The sequence below is a fragment of the Bubalus kerabau genome, chromosome 3, assembly GCF_029407905.1.
Source record: "Bubalus kerabau isolate K-KA32 ecotype Philippines breed swamp buffalo chromosome 3, PCC_UOA_SB_1v2, whole genome shotgun sequence".
Lineage (NCBI taxonomy): Eukaryota > Metazoa > Chordata > Mammalia > Artiodactyla > Bovidae > Bubalus > Bubalus kerabau.
The window spans coordinates 119,373,773-119,397,834 of NC_073626.1; the positions used below are offsets into that span (position 1 = coordinate 119,373,773).

The 24,062-nt window shown below is 37.7% G+C and overlaps 1 protein-coding gene across 2 annotated transcripts in view; it reads left to right on the top strand.

Moving 5' to 3' along the window:
* The first annotated feature begins 18 nt into the window (after positions 1-18).
* The window catches only part of ACTR3 (actin related protein 3), a 47,102-nt gene continuing 23,058 nt past the window's right edge, over positions 19-24,062 (top strand). For both annotated transcript variants that reach the window (XM_055572869.1, XM_055572868.1), the window contains exons 1-2: positions 19-274; positions 22,926-22,981. Coding sequence is in view for 1 of the 2 variants with exons in the window: in XM_055572868.1 (XP_055428843.1) it covers positions 231-274; positions 22,926-22,981 (100 nt within the window). In the remaining variant the exon portion in view is untranslated. The remainder of the gene's footprint in view (positions 275-22,925; positions 22,982-24,062) is intronic.

The following is a 24,062-nucleotide window of genomic DNA, read 5'->3' on the forward strand; positions in this document are numbered from 1 at the left end:
GCCGCGGCGGGGCAGGGCGGGGACTGCCTGCCTGCCCGGGTTGCGGAAGTGGTAGCCGCTGACCGAGACTGCTTCTCTCTCGCTACTGCTTCGGCTTCCCGGCTCCCCCCCAGACGGAGAGGGTGGCCCGGCCGTGGATGATCAGATAGCTTCTACCTCCCGCCGCCCATCCCTGGCCCCAACCGGCACGGAGCAGACGGCGGCAGCAGCAGCAGCAGGCGAGGACGAAGATGGCGGGACGGCTGCCGGCCTGTGTGGTGGACTGTGGCACGGGGTAAGGGGGCTGATGGGCGGGGGTGGGGAAACTGAGGCGGAGGCAGGAAAATGGCGGGGCCAGGAGGAGGCCGGGAGATGAATGGAGCGGCAAGGTGCTGCCGCCGGCCGTGTCAGCCCGTGCCGCGCCGGGTGGCGAGGGGTGGGGCCCGCAGTCAGGGCCTCCCTCATCCCCTGCGCTTCACCCTCTGGGAGCCGGGCGGCGGCGCGCGGCCCAGAAACCCCCCCGGGAGCGGCTTCCTCCGCGCGACCCCTCCCGGCCCTTCCCCCACCGCGGTGGGCAGCGCCGCCCGAGGGGCTGCGGGGACGGTCGCCTCCCCGGGGCCCGCGGTCGCGTGGGGGTGGTCGTCGAGCCCCGCGCAGCCGACCCTCCTTTGCCCCGTGCCCCTTCCTGCCCGTAGGTTTGGAGGCCGAGGGGAATGGAGCGCGGGCACTGGCCGGGCAAAGGAGCGAGAAAAGAGAAGCGCTCCTTTAGGTTTTGCAAGATCGCTGTGACAACATTCTACCCGGGGTGTGGGTGGGGAAAGGGAAGAATCGGACCCTGAAAATGGGAACCTAGATGGGGGCTTTCATTGGACCACCCACCTCCTCTTCCTTTTCGACTCCCGGTCTTTTCCATCTCCCACTACGTTCCTACCGGCCAAACAAGTCACATTTTAATTTGAGAGAAAGATGTCATGTGTTACTTCTCTTGCCTCAAAAAAGTCCCCCAGTGAGCAAGCGCGCTGCAACTTCCTTAGTTTTGTCAAAGCCGCTTCCTGCTTTCAGTCTTTTATACCCTTATAAGGTAGTTTTTCGTTTCCAACCTGAACACATCTTATTAGAACTTTCAAAATCAAGCAGTTTTCAAATAGGCTGAGATACTGGTACTAGGTATGAATTTCTGTGAACGTAAAAAGTATATTTGCGTTGCATAGAGAGGGAGGAGGGGAAGCACCCAGGAAAATTAAGTTGTATAGGTTCATTCTGTGACCATGTCTTAAGGAGAAAAGGAAGGTAATAGAGTTGTAAAGGAAGGTACTTGCTTTTCAAGGAGTTGTTTATTATAGATCTGCAGTGTAGTTTACTAAAGTATATAACGGTGTGGAAGTGGTCGTTCCTTTTGTATTAATAGGCATTTATAGCACACTTTATACTAACGTAGAAAATATTGCCTGTGTTTTAATGCAGAGTGACTGCTTTATGTTTCACTATTGGAAGTGTTTTCTTTTGTGCTTGTGAATACTGTCTGATACATGATGACTTCTCCAATTCCCCCAGTTTTGGAGGGGGTTATGAGAAGTAGATTGTCAGCCTTTCCCTTCCCTTTTTACTCTTTAGCAAACTATTGTTACTTAAAGGATGGTATACTCCTCACTTAATTTGTTCTGTGTGAACTTTCTCTATAATCCTCATGATCATACCTTTATGAAAATGTGGCAGTTTGTAAAATCCCAGCCGTGCAGAAGGAAATAAGCGATTTATTAATATAATAATAAACCAGTGTCGTTTAGCCATGAAACTTCTATGTAGCTTTTTGATGGACGGCTGATTAAAGTTATTTTTCTTAATCCAGTTTTATTTCCTTAAACCAGTGTTTTTTTTCCCGCCTTCCTTCTTAGTCCAGTTGGTGAGTAGTTTTATGTTTAGGGTCAGTTTTAAAATTAGATTTGGCAGCTTGACTGAGAAAGAATTTTCAAGTATGTTTTGTTACAGTGAAAAATATTGCTACATAGTTAATATTCTATGCTTTAGTAATTATTGCCTTGTCAGTAAAATTAGTGTAGATAATTGTTGCCCTAATGGTAATATCTTAAGGTGTTAACTTTTTCTCATTTAATTTTTTCCCTTTTGAAATACAGTCTTGGTTATGTTTGAATTAGTATGCTGGCTTTCTCTTTGAGGTTGACTGTCTTTAAGTGCCTTTCTGATAGGGCAGCCTTGAATTTAAAACACAGACTGAGTGACCAGGAGGTGTGGGGGAGAGGGGTTCAATCTGTACTTAGGATGCTGCCCATGCTTAGTGGTTGAGTTGTATCCGACTCCTTGTGGCCGGTGGACTGTAGCCTGCCAGGATCCTCTGTCCATGGAATTTTCCAGGCAAGAATTCTGGAGTGAGTTGCCGTTTTCTACTCCAGGGGATTTTCCCCACCCAGGGATCGAACCTGTGTCTCCTGCATTGGCAGATAGATTTTTTACCACTGAGCCACCTGGGAAGCCCCTTATACTTAGGATATTTTTGCTTTAATGATCAGTTACTGATTATATTACTACATTAGTTTTATCTCATAGGGAGAGGTTGTTATCTGGACAGTCATGATTTAAATGAAACTGATCTAAGAGTTCTTCTTTCTTTTACCACCTGTCACAGTCTGAAATTCCACCTTTAGAGATCCATTTATTTGTTTATTTTTAATTTGATTGCCCATGCGAAATGTGAGATCTTAGTTCCCTGAGCAGGGATTGAACTCTTGCTCCCTGCATTGGAAACTGAGTGTTAACCACCAGGGAAGTTCCAGATATACACTTATTGTGGTTTTCAGAAGGCATTTTGGTCTTTCTTGTTGCCTATTAATACAAATCCTGGAAAGTTACACCTTCAACTTTAATAGCGTATAGAAGATAGCTCATTGAAATTGGACCTTTGATAAACATCTGTAAATAAGCCCTTAATAGAGAGTTTTATGTTCCAGAGTACTGTAGTTTTCCAGATGCAAATTATGCACCTACAATGTGTGTGTTCTTTTGTACTTTAGAGAATGCATTCATCAACCACAATTACCATTTACATAAGTGAAAAATTATAATGAGTTCAGATACTCATTCCATTTCATTATGTAAGATAAGCAAAAGGTGATAAAAAGAATGGCTGTCTATGAAATTTGGTGGGCTTAGGTAAGAAAAGCTGTAAAAGTTAGGAAACAATGACGTTTAATCCCTAAATTTAGAGATCCTCCAGTGATCCTGTATTTCAGCATAAGATAAAGAATCACCTAAGCACAGATCATAAAAGAAAATAACTCCTTTTAAAAAGAATTTAGAAAAAAATACTTCTTTCATATTGATACCATGTCTACATACTTTTGGGTGGAATCTGTATTGGAATAGTAACGTAAAATAAAATTTGGGAACAGATTATTATTGATAGAACAGGTTGCTTAAGAACTAAGGTGCGGACTCAAATGGGCTGGATACCAGTGGTGAGGAAAACTTTTTTTTAAGCATTTAAAAAATACTGTAATACTTGTAAAGTTAAGATTATCCTAAGTTATCTTTTGCATATTTTCCCCCAGAATTCTTCAGCATTCAAGCCATATAAAGGAACTCCTTACATGCTTTTATTTTGTTATACTTGTTTGCAGAGCTGTGCATTGTGAAATTTCTTTCCCCTTTAATGTCTTTTTTTTTCCTAATAAATACTGTATTGGTAAATTATTTCCATTAACAGAGTTATTATAGTCTTATTGTACATATATCCAAGAGCTCTTGGATGTATTTGGATCTAGAATCAATTAAGCAGTTTTCCTAGTTGAGTTAAACTTCTTGGCCATCTTGAAATTTAAGCATAGTATTTTGTTGGAGTTGGTGGTTCATCTTGTAGTCGCATTCTAGCTATTAGTACAGATGTTCATGTTTGAGAGCAGTGAGGAAGAGCTGAGTGGGTGGGAGAAAATATAATTGGGAAGTCCATGTTTCTTAAATAAATTCTGTATGTAATATGTAATAATAACGCTATTTTTCCAGTTGTCTTGAAGAGCAGAAACAGTCACAGAATCTAGTTGTTACCAAAACATTCATTAAAACTCTTACTACTTCATGGGTCTTGTTTTGCATGCTGTTTGCAGTAAATATAACAGACATGCTCCTGTTGAAAAGTCAGATTCTTACTTGGTCTTGTCTAAAATCTCTCCTTTCCTTTCCTTCCAGTCTTCTTCTGCCTGCCAATTTTGTGTTGGAATATTGACTTTGGATTGGGTATATGTTGTATCTAATGAACTTTTAAGCCTTATTGTAAAAGAGTTTGGAAATTTTACTTTTAAGCACAGAAGGGAAAGATCCACTAGTGGAGGATCTGTTGGTCAGGCTTTTTACTTATTTAATCTTGTGACAGCTATTTTTACCTCATCTTACAAGTGAGAAAATAGGATAGAGAATTTACTTTTTTGGTATCATGTAGTTAAGTGTGAGCGTTGCTATTTGTATTTAAGTTTATTTTATTATTATTATTTTTTTTTTGGTATTTAAGCCCCATGTTCTTTCTGTTAATACTGTGGGGATTCCTCTTAGGAACTATGCACATTGATTATTTGTATTAGTAAAGTTAACTCTATCCTTGCTTCAGTTCAGTTCAGTTCAGTCGCTCAGTCGTGTCCGACTCTTGCGACCCCATGAATCGCAGCACGCCAGGCCTCCCTGTCCATCACCATCTCCCGGAGTTCACTCAAACTCACGTCCATCAAGTCGGTGATGCCATCCAGCCATCTCATCCTCTGTCGTCCCCTCCTCCTCCTGCCCCCAATCCCTCCCAGCATCTGTCTTTTCGTAATCTTATTTAAAAAATCCTAGCCTTACTAAGGTCATGGCAACCCACTCCAGTACTCTTGCCTGGAAAATCCCATGAACGGAGGAGCCTGGTAGCCTGCAGTCCATGGGGTCACTGAGGGTCAGACACGACTGAGCGACTTCACTTTCACTTTTCACTTTCCTGCATTGGAGAAGGAAATGGCAACCCACTCCAGTGTTCTTGCCTGGAGAATCCCAGGGACGGGGGAGCCTGGTGGGCTGCCGTCTATGGGGTCGCACAGAGTCGGACATGACTGTAGTGACAGCAGCAGCCTTACTACTTCGGAGAAGGCAATGGCACCCCACTCCAGTGCTCTTGCCTGGAAAATCCCGTGGTTGGAGGAGCCTGGTAGGCTGCAGTCCATGGGGTTGCTAAGAGGCGGACACGACTGAGTGACTTCACTTTTCACTTTCATGCATTGGAGAAGGAAATGGCAGCCCACTCCAGTGTTCTTGCCTGGAGAATCCCAGGGATGGGGGAGCCTGGTGGGCAGCCGTCTATAGGGTCGCACAGAGTCGGACATGACTGAAGTGACTTAGCAGCAGCAGCAGTAGCAGCCTTACTAATTAGAGAAACCTTTCTGTGCAAATTTGACTTACTTTAGATTTTTCTTTTTCTGAATATGTGAATTCCCTGACTTATTTTGTCACTTTGTTTTAGAAATGATTAAATTTAATCTCCAGAAAAAATTTACTCCAGGTTTTGTTTATCAGGAAATACTAACAGCTAACATTTACCAGGAATTATGTGTCAAGTGCTGTGCTAAATGTTCTGTGTTATCTCATTTACTTTTCATATTGGCTTGAGAAGTATTACCTCCGTTTTTAGACTGGGAAATGTAGGTTTAGAGAAGTTAAACTACTTGACTCAAGGTATTGCAGCAAATACCTGTGGTAGAGACACTGTACTATGTAAGTCTCCTTACATAGAGGATGAGCTTTTGACAGTTTTAAATCATTTAGATATTTTTTAAAAGAAAAATATATATTGTTAAAAAGGCAGAAAGCAATGTAACTTAAGGATTACTTGCACAGGTGGGAAAACTGGTGTTGTCATATCAAGGCTAACTATATACTTAGCAGGGGGCTTTCCTGGTGGCTCAGTGGTAAAGAATCTGCTTGCAGTGCAGGAGACCCGGGTTCAGTATTCTTCCCGGTAGGATCCGATGGACGAGGAGCATGGCGGTCTACAGTCCATAGGGTTGCATAGATCCGACATGACTGAGCGACTAACACTTAAATACTTAGCAGGTCAGAAACTCTTGGAATTATAATGAAAATGTGTAGTACAATCAGCTCTCAAGAATCTCAATGAGACAAGAGTGAAAAATCATTCAAAAGAAATTAGAGGAGCTTTGCTGGTGGTCCTGTGGTTAAGAATCAGCTTTCCAGTGCAGAGCATTTGGGTTTCTAACCCTAGTTGGGGAACAAAGATCCCACATGCCTCAAAGCAACTACCGAGCCCTTGTGCCACTGTTAAGACCTGACAGCCATAAGTAAATAAATATTAAAAAAAAAAGGAATTTAGAGGATGTATAAGACTGTACTTAATAAAATGTTAAGATATTTCCTTTTCTGGCAGTAGTAATTCCTGTCCTATAGGTTAGTAAGGAAAGAAGAATTATTGTGGTCAGGATGAGTCGAGGAACTTGCAGTGAAGATAGAATATAAACTCTTCCTTTAAGGATTTGTATTGAGGCAGGGGAAGGAAAAGCACATACAGTGGGGAGTGGGGAGAGCTGTTTGTGTTTAGTCCTCTTAGCAAATGTTGCACCATTTCCCCTACGTTATGGATTGAAGTCTGTAATAACAGTGCAGATCTAGATTATGTAATGCGAAAGGTACTGACATTTATTGAGCTCTTCTTGTGTATCAGGTGTTCATTATATGGCAGGAAAGCTTTGATCAAAATAATTTTACTTGATAGGGCATAATAATCTAGTACACAGATGAGTGAATGTGGAAAATAGGGTTTTTAGAGTATTTCTGGAATGGAATTTAGTCGGAACAGGTGTAGAGGAGATATTTGGGATGAATTTACCGGACTTGCTACATAGTAGGAACCTGAATCGTTGTTGAATGAATGAATGAATAAATGAGTGAATGAGCAATAATTAGGGATATGGTTTTTAAAAAGTGCATCAGAAACTCCTTTTGCCTAGTGGTTCAGAATCTTATGGATTGGGCCTAGGAGCATTTATTTAAATGGGCTCCCTGTGTGATTTTTAAGCACCCCTCTCAGTACCTGTTTTGCAGGAATTCTGAACTAAGGTGTTGGCAGTGGGAATGGAGAAGAGATCAATTTGGGAAAAGTTGCTGCTTTTGTTTGTACCTTTCTTTTGGCAGCTACATTGTTTTGTATGTTTTATTTATGGTTAGCAAGGGCTTTGTAGTCAGAGCTATTTTTGAGTTCAAGCTCTACCATTTTCTAGTTGTGTGATCTTGTACACTTCAGATTCTACAGATACTGTTTTTGTCACTTGGAGATCATAGTATCTTATGGAGTTTTTGTTTTTTGAGATAATGCATGAAGATGGTTCAACCCAGTGCTTGGCATATAGTAATAGTTCAATATATTGTAATCATTACAGTTATCAGTTAGCTCTTTTTATTGAATTGAAAAGTTCTTAAGGAAGGGAACACATTGTCTTATGCTTCTTATTTCCAGCAGGCTTTGTCTACCATGGTTTTTTGCTCAGTCACAATATTTTTGTTGATTTGGAAGATGGAGGTATAGTTAGGGCTTGGCATTTGTTTCTGGTGTATTGTAAATAGGAATCAATGAAGATTCCAGATTGTGAGTTTGGAGTGGGACATGAAGGAGTTGGTTTTAAGAAGCTGAGTAAGGTTGAAATTTGTATTTGTGAGCCATAATTGGAAATGTTCCAAGAGAAGTTAACGATATAGGAACTTCAGGAGTGAAGGTGGGGATTTGGCAGTCACCATTATAATTTTTAAATTGAAGCTAATAAGATGACAATTTAAAGAGAGAACAGAAAGGTTGAATATTTATCTTCTTTTTTTGAAAAAAAATCTTGGATATGTGGTCTGGCTTCTTGAACATCACAAAAAGAAGAATAAGAGAGCTCTGTGGCTTGACATGGTGAGTGATCTCATCCCACTTCTTAAGAGGCAAAGTGCTTAGAAGAGTTTAGCTCAGGGTGGGTTATATTTTACTCCACCGTGTTTCTTCTAGTCCAGAATGCTCTAGTCTGGGATGGTTAAAATGTTTCTTTAGGCAATATATTTTCTGAAACAAAATTCCCTTGTAATAAAAGCATTGGAATGCTCACCTGCAGTTCTTTTGGAACTTGTACCCTCTTTTATGATACTGTGGTCTATAATAGCCACTAACATAGAGGTAAGAGCAAAGCAGTCAAGTAATAATAGCGTTACATTAACATGCTTTCTAGCTTACCAAGAACTTAATAATTCATGAATTATTAAGGAATGGTGCAAGATAGGGTGATGTTATTGGATTAATGTTTCCAATTTGGTTCTTAAGTATGGTTCCGATTAATACTATTTTTTGTGTTGCTTGTTTTATGTCTTTGTGCTTGATCACTCAGTTATGTCTGACTGCAGCCGCATGGGCTTGTAGCTCGCCAGGCTTCTCTGTCCACGGAATTTTCCAGGCAAGAATACTGGAGCTGGTTGCCATTTCCTACTCCAGGGGATCTTCCCGACATAGGGATTGAACCCACATCTGTTGTGGCTCCTGCGTTGGCAGACAGATTCTTTGCCACTAGCACCGCCAAGAAAGTGCTTTATATCTTTATGCGTGCCTTTATATCATAAAATATATAAAATGTGCCTGCATAACTGATTAATACCAGTGAAGAAAGGCAAATAGTATCTTAATTTTTTTCAAAGGACAAAATTTTATGGAATTTTAATAATTTTCTTTCAAAAGCTTTCCAAACTGTTCATTTAAACACAAGTCATCCTTGGAACCAGGAAGGGAACAGCCTTGAATATATCTGGTCACATACTCTTTTTCACTCTTACTCCTTCTGTCCTTCCTACTCACAAACCATACCCCAAAGGATATTTTCTTCATTTGTTGTAATGCTGAGCGTTTTATCTTTAAACATTCTCCTTGCAGGCTTCTTGCCCTTTGTGAAAGCGTGATACTTTTGAGAAGGATGTCTTTAACACTTTTTCAGTTATAGTAATTATGTGAATGAAAGGTTGCTAGAAGGAGGGTACGTCTTCAAAAGGGGAACTAGGATGCAAAATACCTTACAGTTTAGAGTTGGTTTGGAAGCTGTATAAAAATATAAACTATGTTTTTAATATTGGTCTATGACAAAACACAAATGTTAGCTTACTTAAAGTTTTAAAATTCAATATAATTAAATACAGTGCAGTTTTTCTTCTGCTATAAACATTTAAAAAATTAGGTTACTTTGAGGGTATAAAAATGGTATTTAATGTGTATTTGTAACACTTCACTTACACTTTAGTGAATTAAGAAAAGTGCCTAATTACTCACACAGAATTTGGGAGCTGAAAAAGACTTTGAAAAATAATTTAATGCACTCTTTATTTACAAATTAAACAGAGGTCCAGAGTTGAGAAATGTCTTTCAAGGCCCTTGTAACGGTTTTATTTCTGAGATAACTTTTTATAACAGTTTCAGAAACCTTGCTAAATGGGTACTATTTATAATTATCTTTTTAAAGATGAGGAATGTGAGGTATGGTGAGCTTAAGTAACTTGCTCAGTTAAGTAGTAGTCTAGAATTGAGCCCTGTGGCAGTCTGACTCCAGGGCCCACTGCTGTACTACCCTAATTTGGGATATATTCAACAGGGATAGTTAAATTGTTCACCCAATTTTTTAAATAGTGTTCAAAGTTTAAGCTACATATTTAGAAAAGCAAATTTCTACTTTTATTTCTTTATTAAAAAAATTTAAAGGATACTGTGTATTTATATATGGTTTCACTGGGTCATCGCTGCTACTTGCAAACTTTCCTAGTTGCGGTGAGTGGGGGCTACGCCGCCGCCGTGGCAGGCTTCTCATTGCGGTGGCTTCTCTTGTTGCAGAGCACAGGCTCTGCACATGGGCTTCAACAGTTGGGGCTGGCGTGCTCTAGAACGTGGGCTCAGTAGTTGTGGTGCACGGGCTTAAGTTGCCTGCGACATGTGGAATCCTTCTGGACCAGGGATCTAAGTGATGTTCCCTGCATTGGCAGGTGGACTCCTATCCACTGTACAACCAGGGAAGTCCTAAATTTCTACTTTAGAACTGCATTTTTTGGTGAGGGAGGCAGGACTGTGCTGGGTCTTCCTTGCAGGGCACAGGCTTTCCCTAGTTACGGCCCAAGAGGGTTCCTCTAGTTGCAGTGTACAGGCAGAGTTGCCCTCTGCATCTGGGGTCTTAATTCCCTGATCAGGGATCTAACCCCAAGTACCCTGCATTGAAAGCTGAATTCTTAACCATTGGACTGCCAGGAATGTCCCAGAACTGCTAACTTTGAACAAATATGAAATATTTAGGGAGGTCTTTGTGACCAGTTCATTGATTTTACTAACCAGAACCACATGTAAATTACATAGCATAGAATTATTTATTTAGCCTCACGAATATTATAAGGACATATATTGTATTTAACATAATGAAACTGACAATTGTTGGTTTATACAGGACAGCTCAATTAAGGAAATGATGTCTAATTACATATAACTTTAAAACGAAGAGCATATTTGTTAAGCTGCAATTTGAAGATAAATAATTGATGCATTTAAAAAGTCCTTCCTCGTTAATGATGGCATAAAACACAGAAAGAAATGGTTGAACCCAAGAGTAAAACTAGCCTTAGAATCTAGGACTATAAAAATGATTTTTGTATTAGACTCAGAGGACTTAATACACATTTGTAATGTGTATTAGGAATACAGTCTTAGGAGTAAAGTTTATAATCATAAGACAGTAAATGGTGGACATTTCACTCATGACTTTGATTTTATGGTCCATGTTCTTACCTCCCTACTAGTGTAAAGGTATTAAGTTTTAGCTCTAGAAGAATTGAAAGAATATTTCTGTTGATATTTAGGAGTCCAGATTCTTCCAGTCAGCGTTCTTGTACATGTTTTTGTGTCAGGTTAAATAGTGACTTTGATGTAGTGAGAAGAGCATTGGAGGAGATTGGAAATGCTCTTTAAATAATAATTGCTAGTTATCTTTATAGCTACCATTCCCTGTTAACTAGATACTACCTTCTTGTTCTGAAAGTTCCTTAACACCACAAGTTAAAGAAAACTATAGCTAAGCTGAGAATTGAGGTATTATGAAATTTGACATTGGGATTCATTTGTATACCTCTTTTTTCATTTAAAATTTGAAAATCATTTGTTTATTTTGTAAAAATCTCTATGTGTATGCTTTACTTTGTTTTTATAACATATTAAGGGTGGAAGCTGATCATTCGTACTGAGGTAAAATTCTTTCAACTTTAAATTAATGGTTCTCACTACCAAGAAATTTTAGAAAATGGATTGTACTGTTATTAAGGTTCTTTGCACTGTAAAGTTCTAGGGTCTAGGGTCTTTTATTTGTTCTGTTGTATGGTTTAAAATTGTTGCAACATTTCAAGTTAAAACTCTACTGCTGTTTTTCCCTTATGTAGTCTATAGAATCAAGTACACCATACTTAGTATAATAAATTCAGTTTATTCTTTTCTTGAATGATTTTTGTCCTAGCTTTCTATCCATTTCATTTTTGAAATGTGATTTTTTTCAAAGATTCTCTTTAATATTCTCATTTAATGGTTTAATGTCAGCAACTAATTGAGATCTTTAAGTAGTTTTTGCTGTGATATGTTTTTCAAAACAAAAAGAAAAGTGAACCATTGTATTAAGTAAAAAAAAGTACTTTTTGTCAACTAATGTTTTTAATAAGGAAACATGAATTTGTAGAATTAAAAGTAATACCCAACATGTGGGGTGCTACTGCTTTTATATTACAAGCATCACTGATTTCACTGTTTAAAAATATTCTTTCATAAATTTATTCCTTTTAGAAAGATACAGTGAATAATATAACATATACCCCTATTTATCAGAATCATTACCTGATAAAATTTTATATTTGTTTCATCTCTTTGTTTTTTAAGAATAAGAGAACATTATAAATGACTCTCCTCAAGCCCACTTTTCCCCTGCCCAGAAGCATTTAGGACTACAATAAATTAACCATTTTTTGTATAAAATTTTTTTTTTTTTTTTGCTGTTCATTTCTATCAGTCCAGGTCTTCCCTCACTCCCGACTTGATTACATTACCACTACTGCTCTTCTAGTCACTTTGATATAATTTCAGAAGTGCTTTTGAACTCTCTCTTTTATTGTATTCCTTTCTCAAAAGCAATTTCTAACCTTGCTGCTCAAAACCAGCATTGTAGATTTTTTCTCATTGCTGCTGCAGTCCAGGGAGATTTTTCTGTATATTCAACTTGCTTCCCTGGGCCACAAAGGAAAAAATTTGGTTTAATTTTTCTGAGCATTATATTGCCCTTATCAGTTTCATAAACTTAGTATAGCTTTGTCTTTTTCATTTTATGGTCTCTTTAAAAACCATTTAGAAATGACACTTTCTTTTTCTAAGTATAGGAAGGCTTAAAGAAGAAGAGTCATGATTTCACTACCCAGGTAACCCAGTGACATGTTTTAAATTAAAGTAATACATATGCTTGTCTGTGTGTGAAATATCTCTGGAATACATAAATGATTGACTCGGGGTAGCAACAGACTGGTTAGTAGATCAGCCTTGTAGGGAATTTTTTTGTATGGTAAAGATACTAACTTTAGTACTTCCTGTTTTATTTATTAAAATTTTTATCATGTGCTCGTGTTACCTATTCAGAAATTCTTTTAAAAATAATTTATGTGTATGGTTATACTATTTAAGACAAGTGTTAATTTGTAAAACAAAATTCTGACATCCTGCTATCTGTTGGTAATCAGACTTTACTATTTCTTCTGTAGACTTTCAGAAGAAACCGTGTATGTATATTCTAGCAATATATAATAGAATTATTCTTGATGTGTAATTTTATTTCTACTCTACATGTATATGTAAATTTTTGTTTATAGTTGACAAAAATACTTGACATGAAAATATAAGGGTATTCACAACATGTATTTTTCCCTGTTTAGAACTAGGTTTGAAAGTATTTTTGAGACATTTTAAAGTAACAGTGTAATGTAATTAATACTAAGATACAGACTCATGTACATGCACAGGCACATACATACACACACACCATTTATTAAGAAATAGCAAGTTGGAAGGCTTTAGGACTCTTACTAATTTTGCCTGGGAATCATGCTGTGAAAATCAAATGTGTCCAAAAGGACTGATGAAAATGGAAGATTTGAAAAGGACCTTTGAAGAAAGAAATGATTAGGATAAAACAAAAACAACAATGAAAAGAGGATGGAGCATTTATAAGTGCTAGGATTTATGTTTCTGTTCCCAAATACAATTTTCAAGACTTTATAATAGTTATTCTTTCTGCTTCAGACATAACAGAGTGTATTTCAGGAGTTGAGGATTAAGAAAGTGAACTGTGGGTATCTAGATGAGTCTGAGAAGGTAAATAGGCATCAGATCATACATAGCTTGTTGAGGAGTAGTCTTCAAATCAGTGAAATTCATTGAGGTGTTCTAAAAAGCAGAGCCTTGGTTTTTTGTACTGTTAATCCATGTATGTGTGTGCAAGGCTCAGTTGTGTCCAACTCTTTGTGACCCCATGGACTATACAGTCCATGGAATTCTCCAGGCCAGAATACTGGAGTGGGTAGTCTTTTCCTTCTCCAGGGGATTGTCCCAACTCAGGGATCAATCTCAGGTCTCCCCCATTGCAGGCAGATTCTTTACCAGCTGAGCCACAAGGGAAGCCCCTGTTAATCCATGCTTGAAATGTAACTGTTAATAGGCACGAGCATTTAAGACTGTTATGTCTTTTTGACGAATTTATTGCTATATTATCATAAAATTTCTCTTTATCTTTGGTATTACTCTTTTTCTTAAAAGTTTCATTTGATGTTAATATAGCCACTTCAGACTTATGCTTACTCTTTGCCTTTCATCCATCTTTTTTCATTCTCCATCTTCATATTTAAAGTGTGTACCATGCAGACAATATATAGTTGGGGCTCCCTCTCTCTTCCTTTCTTCTCTTCCTTTTTCTTTCATCTGTACTGATTGTCTGTCCCCTTTAATTGGAGAATATAGTCTATTACATTTAATGTAACAATTAGTATAGTTGGATTTGGGTATGCCATTTTATTTTTTACTTAGCGTGAATAAAGCTTAATGCAGAGTAGAACCCTTGCGTCTCTGTAGATTTATCAATACTAACTCTCTTGCCACTCCCTCTACCTTATGGTGTAGTTATCATAGGTGTTACATCTACATATGTAACCCCACAATACAATTTAATTTTTGCTTTAAATACTCAAAAGTATGTCAAAAATTAAGCAGAAAAAAGTCTCATTTACCTGTTTACCATTTCTAATGTTTTTCATTAATACCACAGTTTCCCCTCTGGTGTCATTTCCCCTCAGCCTGAAGAACTTTCTTTAGCTCAGGTTTTAATGGCAATGGGTTTTCTTTTACTAGAAAAATGTCTTTATTTCACTTTCATTGTTGAAGGATATTTTCGCTCTTAAAGATTTCTGGGTTGACTGTTTTTGTACCTCTTTCAGACTTAAGGAATATTACTTCACTATTTTTTGACTTCCATAGTTTCTCATAATGTGCTGGTAGTTTGAATTTTTTGTTTCTGTTATTGGGGCCTTTTTCTCTGGCTGCTTTTAAGATTTTTCTTTATCTTTGATTTTTAGTAGTTTAATTATGACATCCCTAAGGTTTCTTTGTGTTTTTTCTGTGTTTCTCCCCTCCCTCTCTCCTACCCACTTCCCTCCCAGCCTCCTCCTCCCCACCCTTCAGGAACTTCATTGTGTCACCTTTCATTTTTTGTTCCCTAAGTCTCTGAGGTCTGTTCTTTTCTCTTTGTGTCTATCTTTTTAATGTTTTTCCTCTCTCTTTTCAGATTTAAAAATTTTTACTGATCTGCCTTCAAGTTCATTGATTATTTCCTGTGTTGCCTCTATTTTGCTTTGCTCATTCAGAGAACTTTTTGTACCTGGCATTGCATTTTTCAGTTCTGTTATTTCCATTTGCTCTTTTTACAGTTTTAGAGTTTCTTTGTTATTTATCATCAGTCATTACTACATTGTGATAGTCACAGCTGCTTTCATGGCTTTATCTGTTAATTCTAACATTGGATTATTTCATCTTCTGTTGAGTGTCTTTTCCTTGGAAAATGGGTTACATTTTCCTGATTCTTCATATTAATAGAATAATTTTCATGTGTATGAATTAACCAACCTTTTTTTTTTTTAATTTGTTCTCTTGTTGATGAATATATGCTTTGCTTCCAGTTTTGGGCCATCACGAATAATGCTCTTGTGAACAAATGTGCACATATCTTTGTGTGGGCATATGTTTTTGTTTTTCGTGGGTGTATACCTAGAAGTCAGATCGCTGGATCATATGGTAAATGAATGTTTAACTGTTTTCCAAAGTGGCTGTTTACAAATGATTTTGATTTTCTGTCATTTCAACTACAAATGTATGAAATTTATCTCAGTGTACTTTTAATTTGCTTTTCTTTTTTTAAGCCTCGTGGAGTTGAGCATCTTTTTGTTTGTAGCCATTTACATTTCTTTTTCTTAAGTGGTTAGTGTCTTTTACCTTTCCTTCCCTTATTTCCTCTTCCTTTCTTTGCCTTGTTGTCATCACCTTCTAGTTTTAGTGTTTACATGTAGGTCTTTGATTTATTTTGAGTTGTATGTGGTATAAGATTAAAGTCCAGTTTTCTTAGCACCATTTCTTGAAAAGACTGTCGTTTCACTGAATAGTTTTGGCACCCTTGTCAGAAATTATTCAACTGTATATGGCAGGGTTTATTTCCAGGCGTTGTTCTATTCCAGTTGGTCTATATGTCTGTCAGGCCACACAGCTTTGGTTACTGTAACTTTTTAAGTTTGAAATCAGAAAGTGTGAGACCTCCAACTTTGTTCTTTTTCAGGATTGTTTTAGCTGTTGAGATTGCATGTGAATTTTAGAATAGATTTTCCATTTCTCCCCCCAAAATTGTTGGAATTTTGATAGCAATCACATGGATCTGTAGGTGGAGTTCAGTAAATAGCTTGCTATTGTGCAAGTTTGACCCATGTCTGAGTCGTGTACCAAATAATGTTATCCAGATGGCAAATTTAAGAAAAATCCAAGCTATTTAATCTCATGTCTGTCTGAAGGAAGATTTTTTCCTGAAGGTGTTACCAAGCAGTGAGGCCAAATGAACCGAAACATTGAGTTTGGAGCAGAGAAAGGTTTATTGCAGGGCCATGCAAGGAGACTGGTACCGTGTGCCTCCCAAACCCTTAACTCCTTGAAAGATTTCAGCAAAGCACTTTTAAAGGCAAAACGATGGAGTGGTATGTTGGCAACTGTTCACATACGCCAGGTTATTTCTGTAAGCCTTTAATAAGACCAAAGATTTCTGCAACTTTTTATCTCTGTATGAATAAGGAGGTATTATACTCTAAAAGGTCAAAGAAGCCTTGAGAATCTGTTATCCTGTATATTTCAGATTATAGGCAATGTTTTTTTTTTTACAAAAGTGCGGAGCTAGCATGACTAAGCATAGGAAACAAAGCACAAAGGTTAATAAAGTATATAAAAGGAACAGCTCTAATATGGAGTCAGATTTGTTCTTCCCTGTTACAAGGGAAGTTTAGAAAGATTTTGATGTGTGTATGTGTGTGAATGTTTGAAATTTAGTATAATTTAGTTAACTGTTATTTTCCCAACATGCTTAATTATATAAGTGACTTTTTGAACACCCCAAAAACTTAGTAGAAAATTGCAAGGGCTGTGGAAAAATAAAGTGTACTGACAGAATCTATGAATTCAAAACAAAAATTTGCCTTGTAAACGTAAGGTTAGAAATGGTTTGCTGTGATATTTGGTCAGTATTTGTTTTTAAGTCTAAGAAACGGTATTATAACTAAGAGAAGAACGTGTGTATGCCTACAGAAATTTTTTTTTTTTTCAAACTTTTAACTTTGTATTGGGTCCAGAGAAATTCTTAATATGAAAGTTTGATTTGAAATGTTTGCTTTACTATAAAAATTGAATTAATTGTGAGAGAGGAGTTTTTTTGAGTAAGAAAAAAAATGAGAGAAGCTCTTCTGCCATCTACTTATACAGTGTTTCTTCTCTGTGGTGACTGGAGAATTTTGACAGCTCATTGTAAAAATACCTTAAATCAGTCATTTCAAGTGTAAAACCTGATAATATTTAATATTAAGTTAGGTTAATGAAAAGCTAGTTTATATTTGAAAGCTCTAAAGAAATTTAGTATTTAAAGTCTTTCCTATTTTTTTCTTATATTAATATAAAGAAAATTTAAGTGAAGTTTCAAAGCAAACCTCTTATAGCTATGTTCTCAACTCCCCTCCAGTTTATTTATATGTGCTCTACAAACATTACTGTATCTTGTATGCATTGATATGTAAAGGGTTGGAAAGCTTTTTAGAAGCTAAACAACTTGTAAAAGTAAACTAGGACATTTTCCCTTACATTTCTTAAAAATGGGTGTAAATATTGTCCTCTGTGATAATCTCAAGTATTATTATATAGTGGTCTCTATCTGGTGTATCTAGACTAGATGATTTTGTTCTTTGGGGTATTATTTAAATCCAGGGCAGTAGAACATTATGTATGTGTGTTCAGTTGCTCAGTCATGTCCTACCGTTTGCCACCCCATGGACTGTAGCCCCCCAGGATCCCCCAGGACTGTAGCCCCCCAGGCTCCTACTGGAGTGGGTTGCCATTTCCTACTCCAAGTAGAACATTAGTAAATATATTTGGCTGCTGTTCCCCCCATTCCCCCAGTTAAAAAATTATTTTGCTAGATTTGTTTTAAATTTAATAGAAATGATTAAATGTTATGGTGTATCCATATAGTTGATATATTATCTGTAGTTACCTTCATGTTTGGGGGAAGAACATACTTGTTTTGATTATGTCTTGACTTTTGTATTAAGTTTATTATATCCTTCTTTCGGTGTTTGTTTTGAGAGTAGGTTATTGCTGAATATGCTCAACCTAGGGAATTTTACTTTGATCAGGAATAGAGGATTGATTTACCTGGTGAACTTGTTAAATGGAAGTTTCTTATGGTAATGTGGTTTCTACTTCAAGTTTCTTACTGTTATTCTTGGGAAATGGTATTTACACACATAAAAATAACATAGGCTTGTATATATATGTTCATCAAATGGTTGAGAGAAGTTTATTGAAAGAAAAGATGACTCTTAGTTAAAATGATCAGGAAAGGCTTCATGGAAGACTCTTAAGCTGTGATCTGAGGTTTTTGAGAGGGTGCAGTGAGAGCACAGATAATATGTGAGGGAGAATGTGCAAGTCATGTGGGGAAAATGAGGAATAGGTACAGTGGGCTTTGAGTTGGGTTCATGGAAGTAAGTGATGGGAGACACTTTTAAAGTTGAATTGATTATTTTGGAGAATCTTAATACTTAGCTGAAGGAGTCAGAGTCATAATTTTTTATCTACAAGGTACTTTATGAACTATTTACAGTGGCTCATTTTATAGACACAGAAACAAGTTCTTAATCTTGTGGGTCATAGAGCCTCATTTGAAGATTTTCGTTAGGCAGTGACTTTTCAGGGAGATTATCCTCCTTTGTGAGAGTCATAGAACTGGAAGGAAGTCATTCTGTTCTGTTAGGGTACTGTTGTATATAATTGCTTGAACAGCTTTGGGAATAAAATGGAAGGGACTGGATGAAAGAGTAATTAGTATTCATTTTTCCACTGTGTTGCTAAGACAGTAGTGTCTTTTAGGGTTTTATAGCCTCAGGCAGCTTTAGACTGACTTGGTTTAACCAAGTCTTTGTTTTGATAAGGTTAAAGTAGTTCTTTTTTCCCACTGTGGATGGGGTGGGACAAGGTATACTGTTGGCCCTCTTCCTTTCAGTGTCATGGTAGCCTCTACTTTATCCAGTACTGCTTCCTAGGTGGTGCAGTGGTAAAGAATCTGCCTGCCAATGCTGGAGGTATAAGAGAGGTGGGTTCGATTCCCTGGGTTGGGAGTATCCCCTGGAGTAGGAAATGGCAACCCACTCCAATATTCTTGCCTCCAGAATTCCATGGACAGAGGAGCCTGCCAGGCTACCATCTGTGGGGTCACAAAATGACTGAGCACACACACATACCCTCTTACTTCAAGTAGGTTACTGTTAGTTTTAGTGAGTTCAATGGGGACAGATTATTCATGTTAGTTGATGGTGGTTTTGTGTGTTTGAATAATTCTAATTTTTTTGTACCGAAACCAGAGGATGTGAGCAAGTGGTTCAATCATGCTGACCTCCATCTATTACAGGAGTTCTATTCTACCACAGTTGAAGGTTTTACATTAAGGAGAGACTGATTTGGAAGTATAAAAAGTGTGGGCATTAGCCCTCTGTGACAACCCACACTCTTGTCTGTGGAGTATGTTTTTCCCAAGACTAGTCTTGCCTTATGAGATGGTTCACACTCTGTCTGTGGAATATGTTTCTCTCTAAATAAATCTACTTCTTGCCTTTAAAAAAAAAAACAAAAAAAACAAAAGGCAGTGAAAGGGTTGAAAAAATAGATATAAGCACTAATCTGAAAAATCTTCTACAGACTAACTTTCATTTATGAATACAGGGATAATTTGTATCATAGTGATAAGCCAAGCTTTTGAACTGTGGTGTTGGAGAAGACTTGAGAGGCCCTTGGACTGCAAGCAGATCCAACCAGTCCATCCTAAAGGAGATCAGTCCTGGGTGTTCATTGGAAGGACTGATGTTGAAGCTGAAACTCCAATACTTTGGCCACCTGATGGGAAGAGCTGATTCATTTGAAAAGACACTGATGCTGGAAGGGATTGGGGGCAGGAAGAAAAGGGGATGACAGAGGATGAGATGGTTGGATGGCGTAACCGACTCAGTGGACATGACATGGGTTTGGTGGACTCCGGGAGTGGGTGATGGACAGGGAGGCCTGATGTGCTGCAGTTCATGGGGTCGCAAAGAGTCAGACACGACTGAGCAACTGAACGGAACTGATAAGTATTTAGAAGTTCAGTTATCTGCATGGCCTTTATCTGATTATTGGGGAATGGAAATTTTGGAGAGAATGCATGGACAGAGTAATTAGAGTTGACATGTATTAAGTGTGTCCTTTATGCCAGGTGCTGTGCTTAATGGTTTACCTTGGTCTCCTATTAAATACCCTGAACAGTCATAAGTTACTGCTCTTTATTGTACAAATGAAGGAATTAAGGCTTAGGAATTATTAGTAAACAATACTTGTACTCACAAGGACAGAGGTAATCAACTATGTGGGAGGTTGTGAAAGTTTTCTTATAAAAGCAGTGGCATTTAACCCGAAACAGTGTTGATAGTGGCTCTTTGGCATGGCATGAGTTGGTCTTTTTGGAAATTGTTAGTATTTTTATGGTTTGGTAGTGTGGTGTGGTGTCAGGGCTGCTGGAAGAGGTTGTCAGGAGGCAAATATTAAAGGGGGTCTTTTGTATGTCCTGCAAAGAAGTTTTATTTATTTTTATAACATGTACAGTAGGGAATCTTTGTAGAGATTTGGTCAGTGGAGCAGTATCACATTTTGAACAGTCTATGTTCTCCCCTTATTTTTAATGTGTTAGTCTGTTTAGCACTTCCAGATCTTGAACTTAATTTGGGGGCTAAAATGTACCCCAAAGAGAGATCTTCCCAATATTAAAAAATATTTATGCTGAAACTATTAAAATCCAAGAATATCACAGTAATTTACCTGCCTCCTGTTTAGCAGTGTGTTTGAATATGGAGTCCAACTCTGTCTGTGTAGTGTGTTACTCAAAATATTGTAAAGCCTGCTTATAGCCAAAAAGTATCCAGCTGTCTCCTAAGTAGCCGCCAACATGCTGCTTGTGGAAGCTCTGCTTTTCTAGACATCCTTGTTGTTATTTTGTTAATGTTGATTAGTCACTAAGCTCTGTCCAACTCTTTTTGTGAGCCTCTGGACTGTAGCTGGCTAGGCTCCTCTGTCCATGCGATTTCCTAGGCAAGAATACTGGATTGGTTGCCATTTTCTTCTACAGGGGATCTTCCCGACCCAGGGATTGAACCCATGTCTCCTGCATTGGCAGGCAGATTCTTTACTGCTGAGCCACCAGGAAAGCCATTGTAAGACTGTAGGTTGAATCTATTATGGCAAACACTGTAAAATTTATACTTTTTTTTTTTGAATAGTAATGAATTCAATGGTATGAAATAATATGTCATAAAAAAAACTTTTTACCCTTGCCTGTTACTTAGTTCTGTCCTCTAGAGACAACCAAAATTATGAATTTCTTAATACTCTTCCAGAGATATTCTGTGCTTATACAGCGAAATATGTTTTACCTGTACCCTTTACTTTTTTACAAATGTCACACTGTTCAGTACCTTGATTTTGCTCAGTTAACAAAAGCATTTTGGAGATTGTTCCATATCTGAACATAAAGAGCTTTTTCAATCACTTTTTAATAGCTACCTAATATTCTGTGGTTTAAACATAACATTTAATTAGCTTCTCATTTGATGGCTCTTTATTTTCACTTTTGCTATTATAAGCAAGATTGTAATGAAACGCCTTATTATATGTTACTTTGTACATTATGAATATCCCTATAGGATCAATTTCTAGAAATGCAGTTTCTCATGAAAAGCTGTGTGTACTCAGTTACTCAGTTGTGTCCGACTCTTTGTGACCCCATAGACTCTAGCCCTTGAGGCTCCTCTGTCCATGGGATTTTCCAGGCAAGAATACTGGAGGGGGTTGCCATTTCCTCCTTCAGGGGATCTTCCTGACTCATTCCTGCATTGGGAGGCAAATTCTTTACCACTGAGCCACCTGGGAAGAAACAGGGGACACAGAAAGACCCTAAAGCCCCATAGATTCCTGCTTAGTTTTAATGACTTGTAGCCAGGTAGCCAGTTGCCTGGCTTTATAAAAAGTAAGATTATAGTTACTAGCTGCCAGCAGATACTGTTTTGATAATTTCCAATGGCATCCAAGCCTGACACGTCTCAGAAAACTCAGCTTGTTAGCAATGCAAAGACTAGCCTGAAAGTACACCCATTGTGTCACCTCATTATTTCTTTGGATGTCTGAACCATAGTTACTCTGAGTTTTGACTTTTAATATTTTTCTTATTAGCCAAAGCAGATATCATCTTTAACAATGTTAGTGTTTCTCTGTGTATGAGAAGATGCAGGAATTGGGACTCATAAAATCTTTTCCTGAAGATATCCAACTTTCTGAAGGCCTGTTCTGCCAGTTTTTCCAGAGCACGGAGTGCCTGATTCCTGATCTCCACCCTTATCTTTCAGTGGTGTTGAAGGTCAGCAGCTGCAGTGGCCATGATTTAATCTTTGTAGAGGTAGATGGCAATTGCCAGTTTCCAGTTGGCAGGGTCCCTTCGTGTCATAAATTTGACCGTGATTTGAGGCTGCTATTTCGTCCTGTTGTGCTGAGAATGCTCATTCCCAGGTCTGGCAGAGATATTGCTTATAGGCCACTCAGTGTGCTCTTACTGGACTAGGTCATAAAACACTATCCAAAATTCTCTGGACCACCTGTATTACTAGCTTCTCTATCCAAGAAAATATTCCCTCTTGTTGCTTCTTCAGTATCTAGAGTTTCACTGTTAAAATCATTGATCTCATATGGAACTATATATTATTTTATCAGAGGCTTAATCACCCATTTGGTAATACAAGAGACAGCAGTTTTGTAAAACATGAAATACAAATAACAAATAAAAGTTATGGGTACTTATAATTTTGAAAGTAGAAATGTTTAAATAAATTGAAGCTATGGGATTTTGTATAGTATTCACCCAGAATGGAATCTTGCTTTGTAACAAATATAAATCTAAGAATTAAATTCATAATTGCCAAGATATTAGTGAAATACTTATAAAATTCTTTTTGTTTTTCAGGTATACAAAATTAGGATATGCTGGAAATACGGAACCACAGTTTATCATCCCTTCCTGTAAGTATTTCTTAAGTCATAAATAAGCTGACTTAATATCTTTTTCTTGATAAAGTAAAAAAGAAAATAATCATTTCAACACTCTTTAAGATTTAGTCCTTTAGAAACATGATTTGCCAAGTTCTAAGTGTGGCCTCATTTCTGTACCTCTGACCATTTATTTCAGATCTCTTTTTAGCTCTTCATTTACTAAATCTACCAAATACCTTTTAAAGACAAAAATGAATGAGCTGGGACTCTGCTTTGAGGATATTGCTATTAATAATGTGTGTATGTTACTATTAAGTAATGCATTTCCCATCACACGCTTACAAAGACCATCCTTTGGTTTGTGCTCCTGATTTTTGCGGGGCTTGTGCTTGTTGACATCCCTAACAAAAGCCCATGCTTCAAAATAAGGATGGCATCTCATCTTTAGAGATGCAGACTTCAGCTGTTCTCTAATAACTTTATAACCTTACTTAGGTTATTTTTGTTCTGTCTTATGTTTGTTAACTTCACTTGAACTGACTGTCCAGTTTCAATAATTTATCTTTCAGATGTTTTTAAAAAATACTCTCAGACTTGGTTTGTTTGTGCTCTTATTTGTTAGCCTGGGCTATGTACCTGGTCCTTGATGGACATATTTTGGACGTCTCATTTAGACGGTTCACCTTTTGCACATTGTATAGTCACATTTCTCAACTACCTGACCTACCACCAGGTTAAGACTTCAGCATATCAGACAGCAAACTTTTTGAGCCATTCCTTGGTGGTGCTAACTTCTAGGTGGTTTAATTTTGGAAGTATCACTAGTATTTGTGTGACTGAATATTTTTGTGTATTCTTACTGATTTATGAAAATGAGAAGGAAACAGAAAGATAAACATGCAGAGAATAGTGAAAGCAGCTTAGGATTCAGAGTCTGTGATATTGAGAACAAGGTAGAAATTACTAGACTTCCCTGAGCTACAGATCTCTGGACTCAGTTGGGCACTCATCGGACATGAACAAGTAGTTTTGTTGTTTATGTACGGCAAGAACAAAGTTAAATGTGTGAAGATGTGTCAAAATTATCTCTAAAGGGGGAACTATTATATAT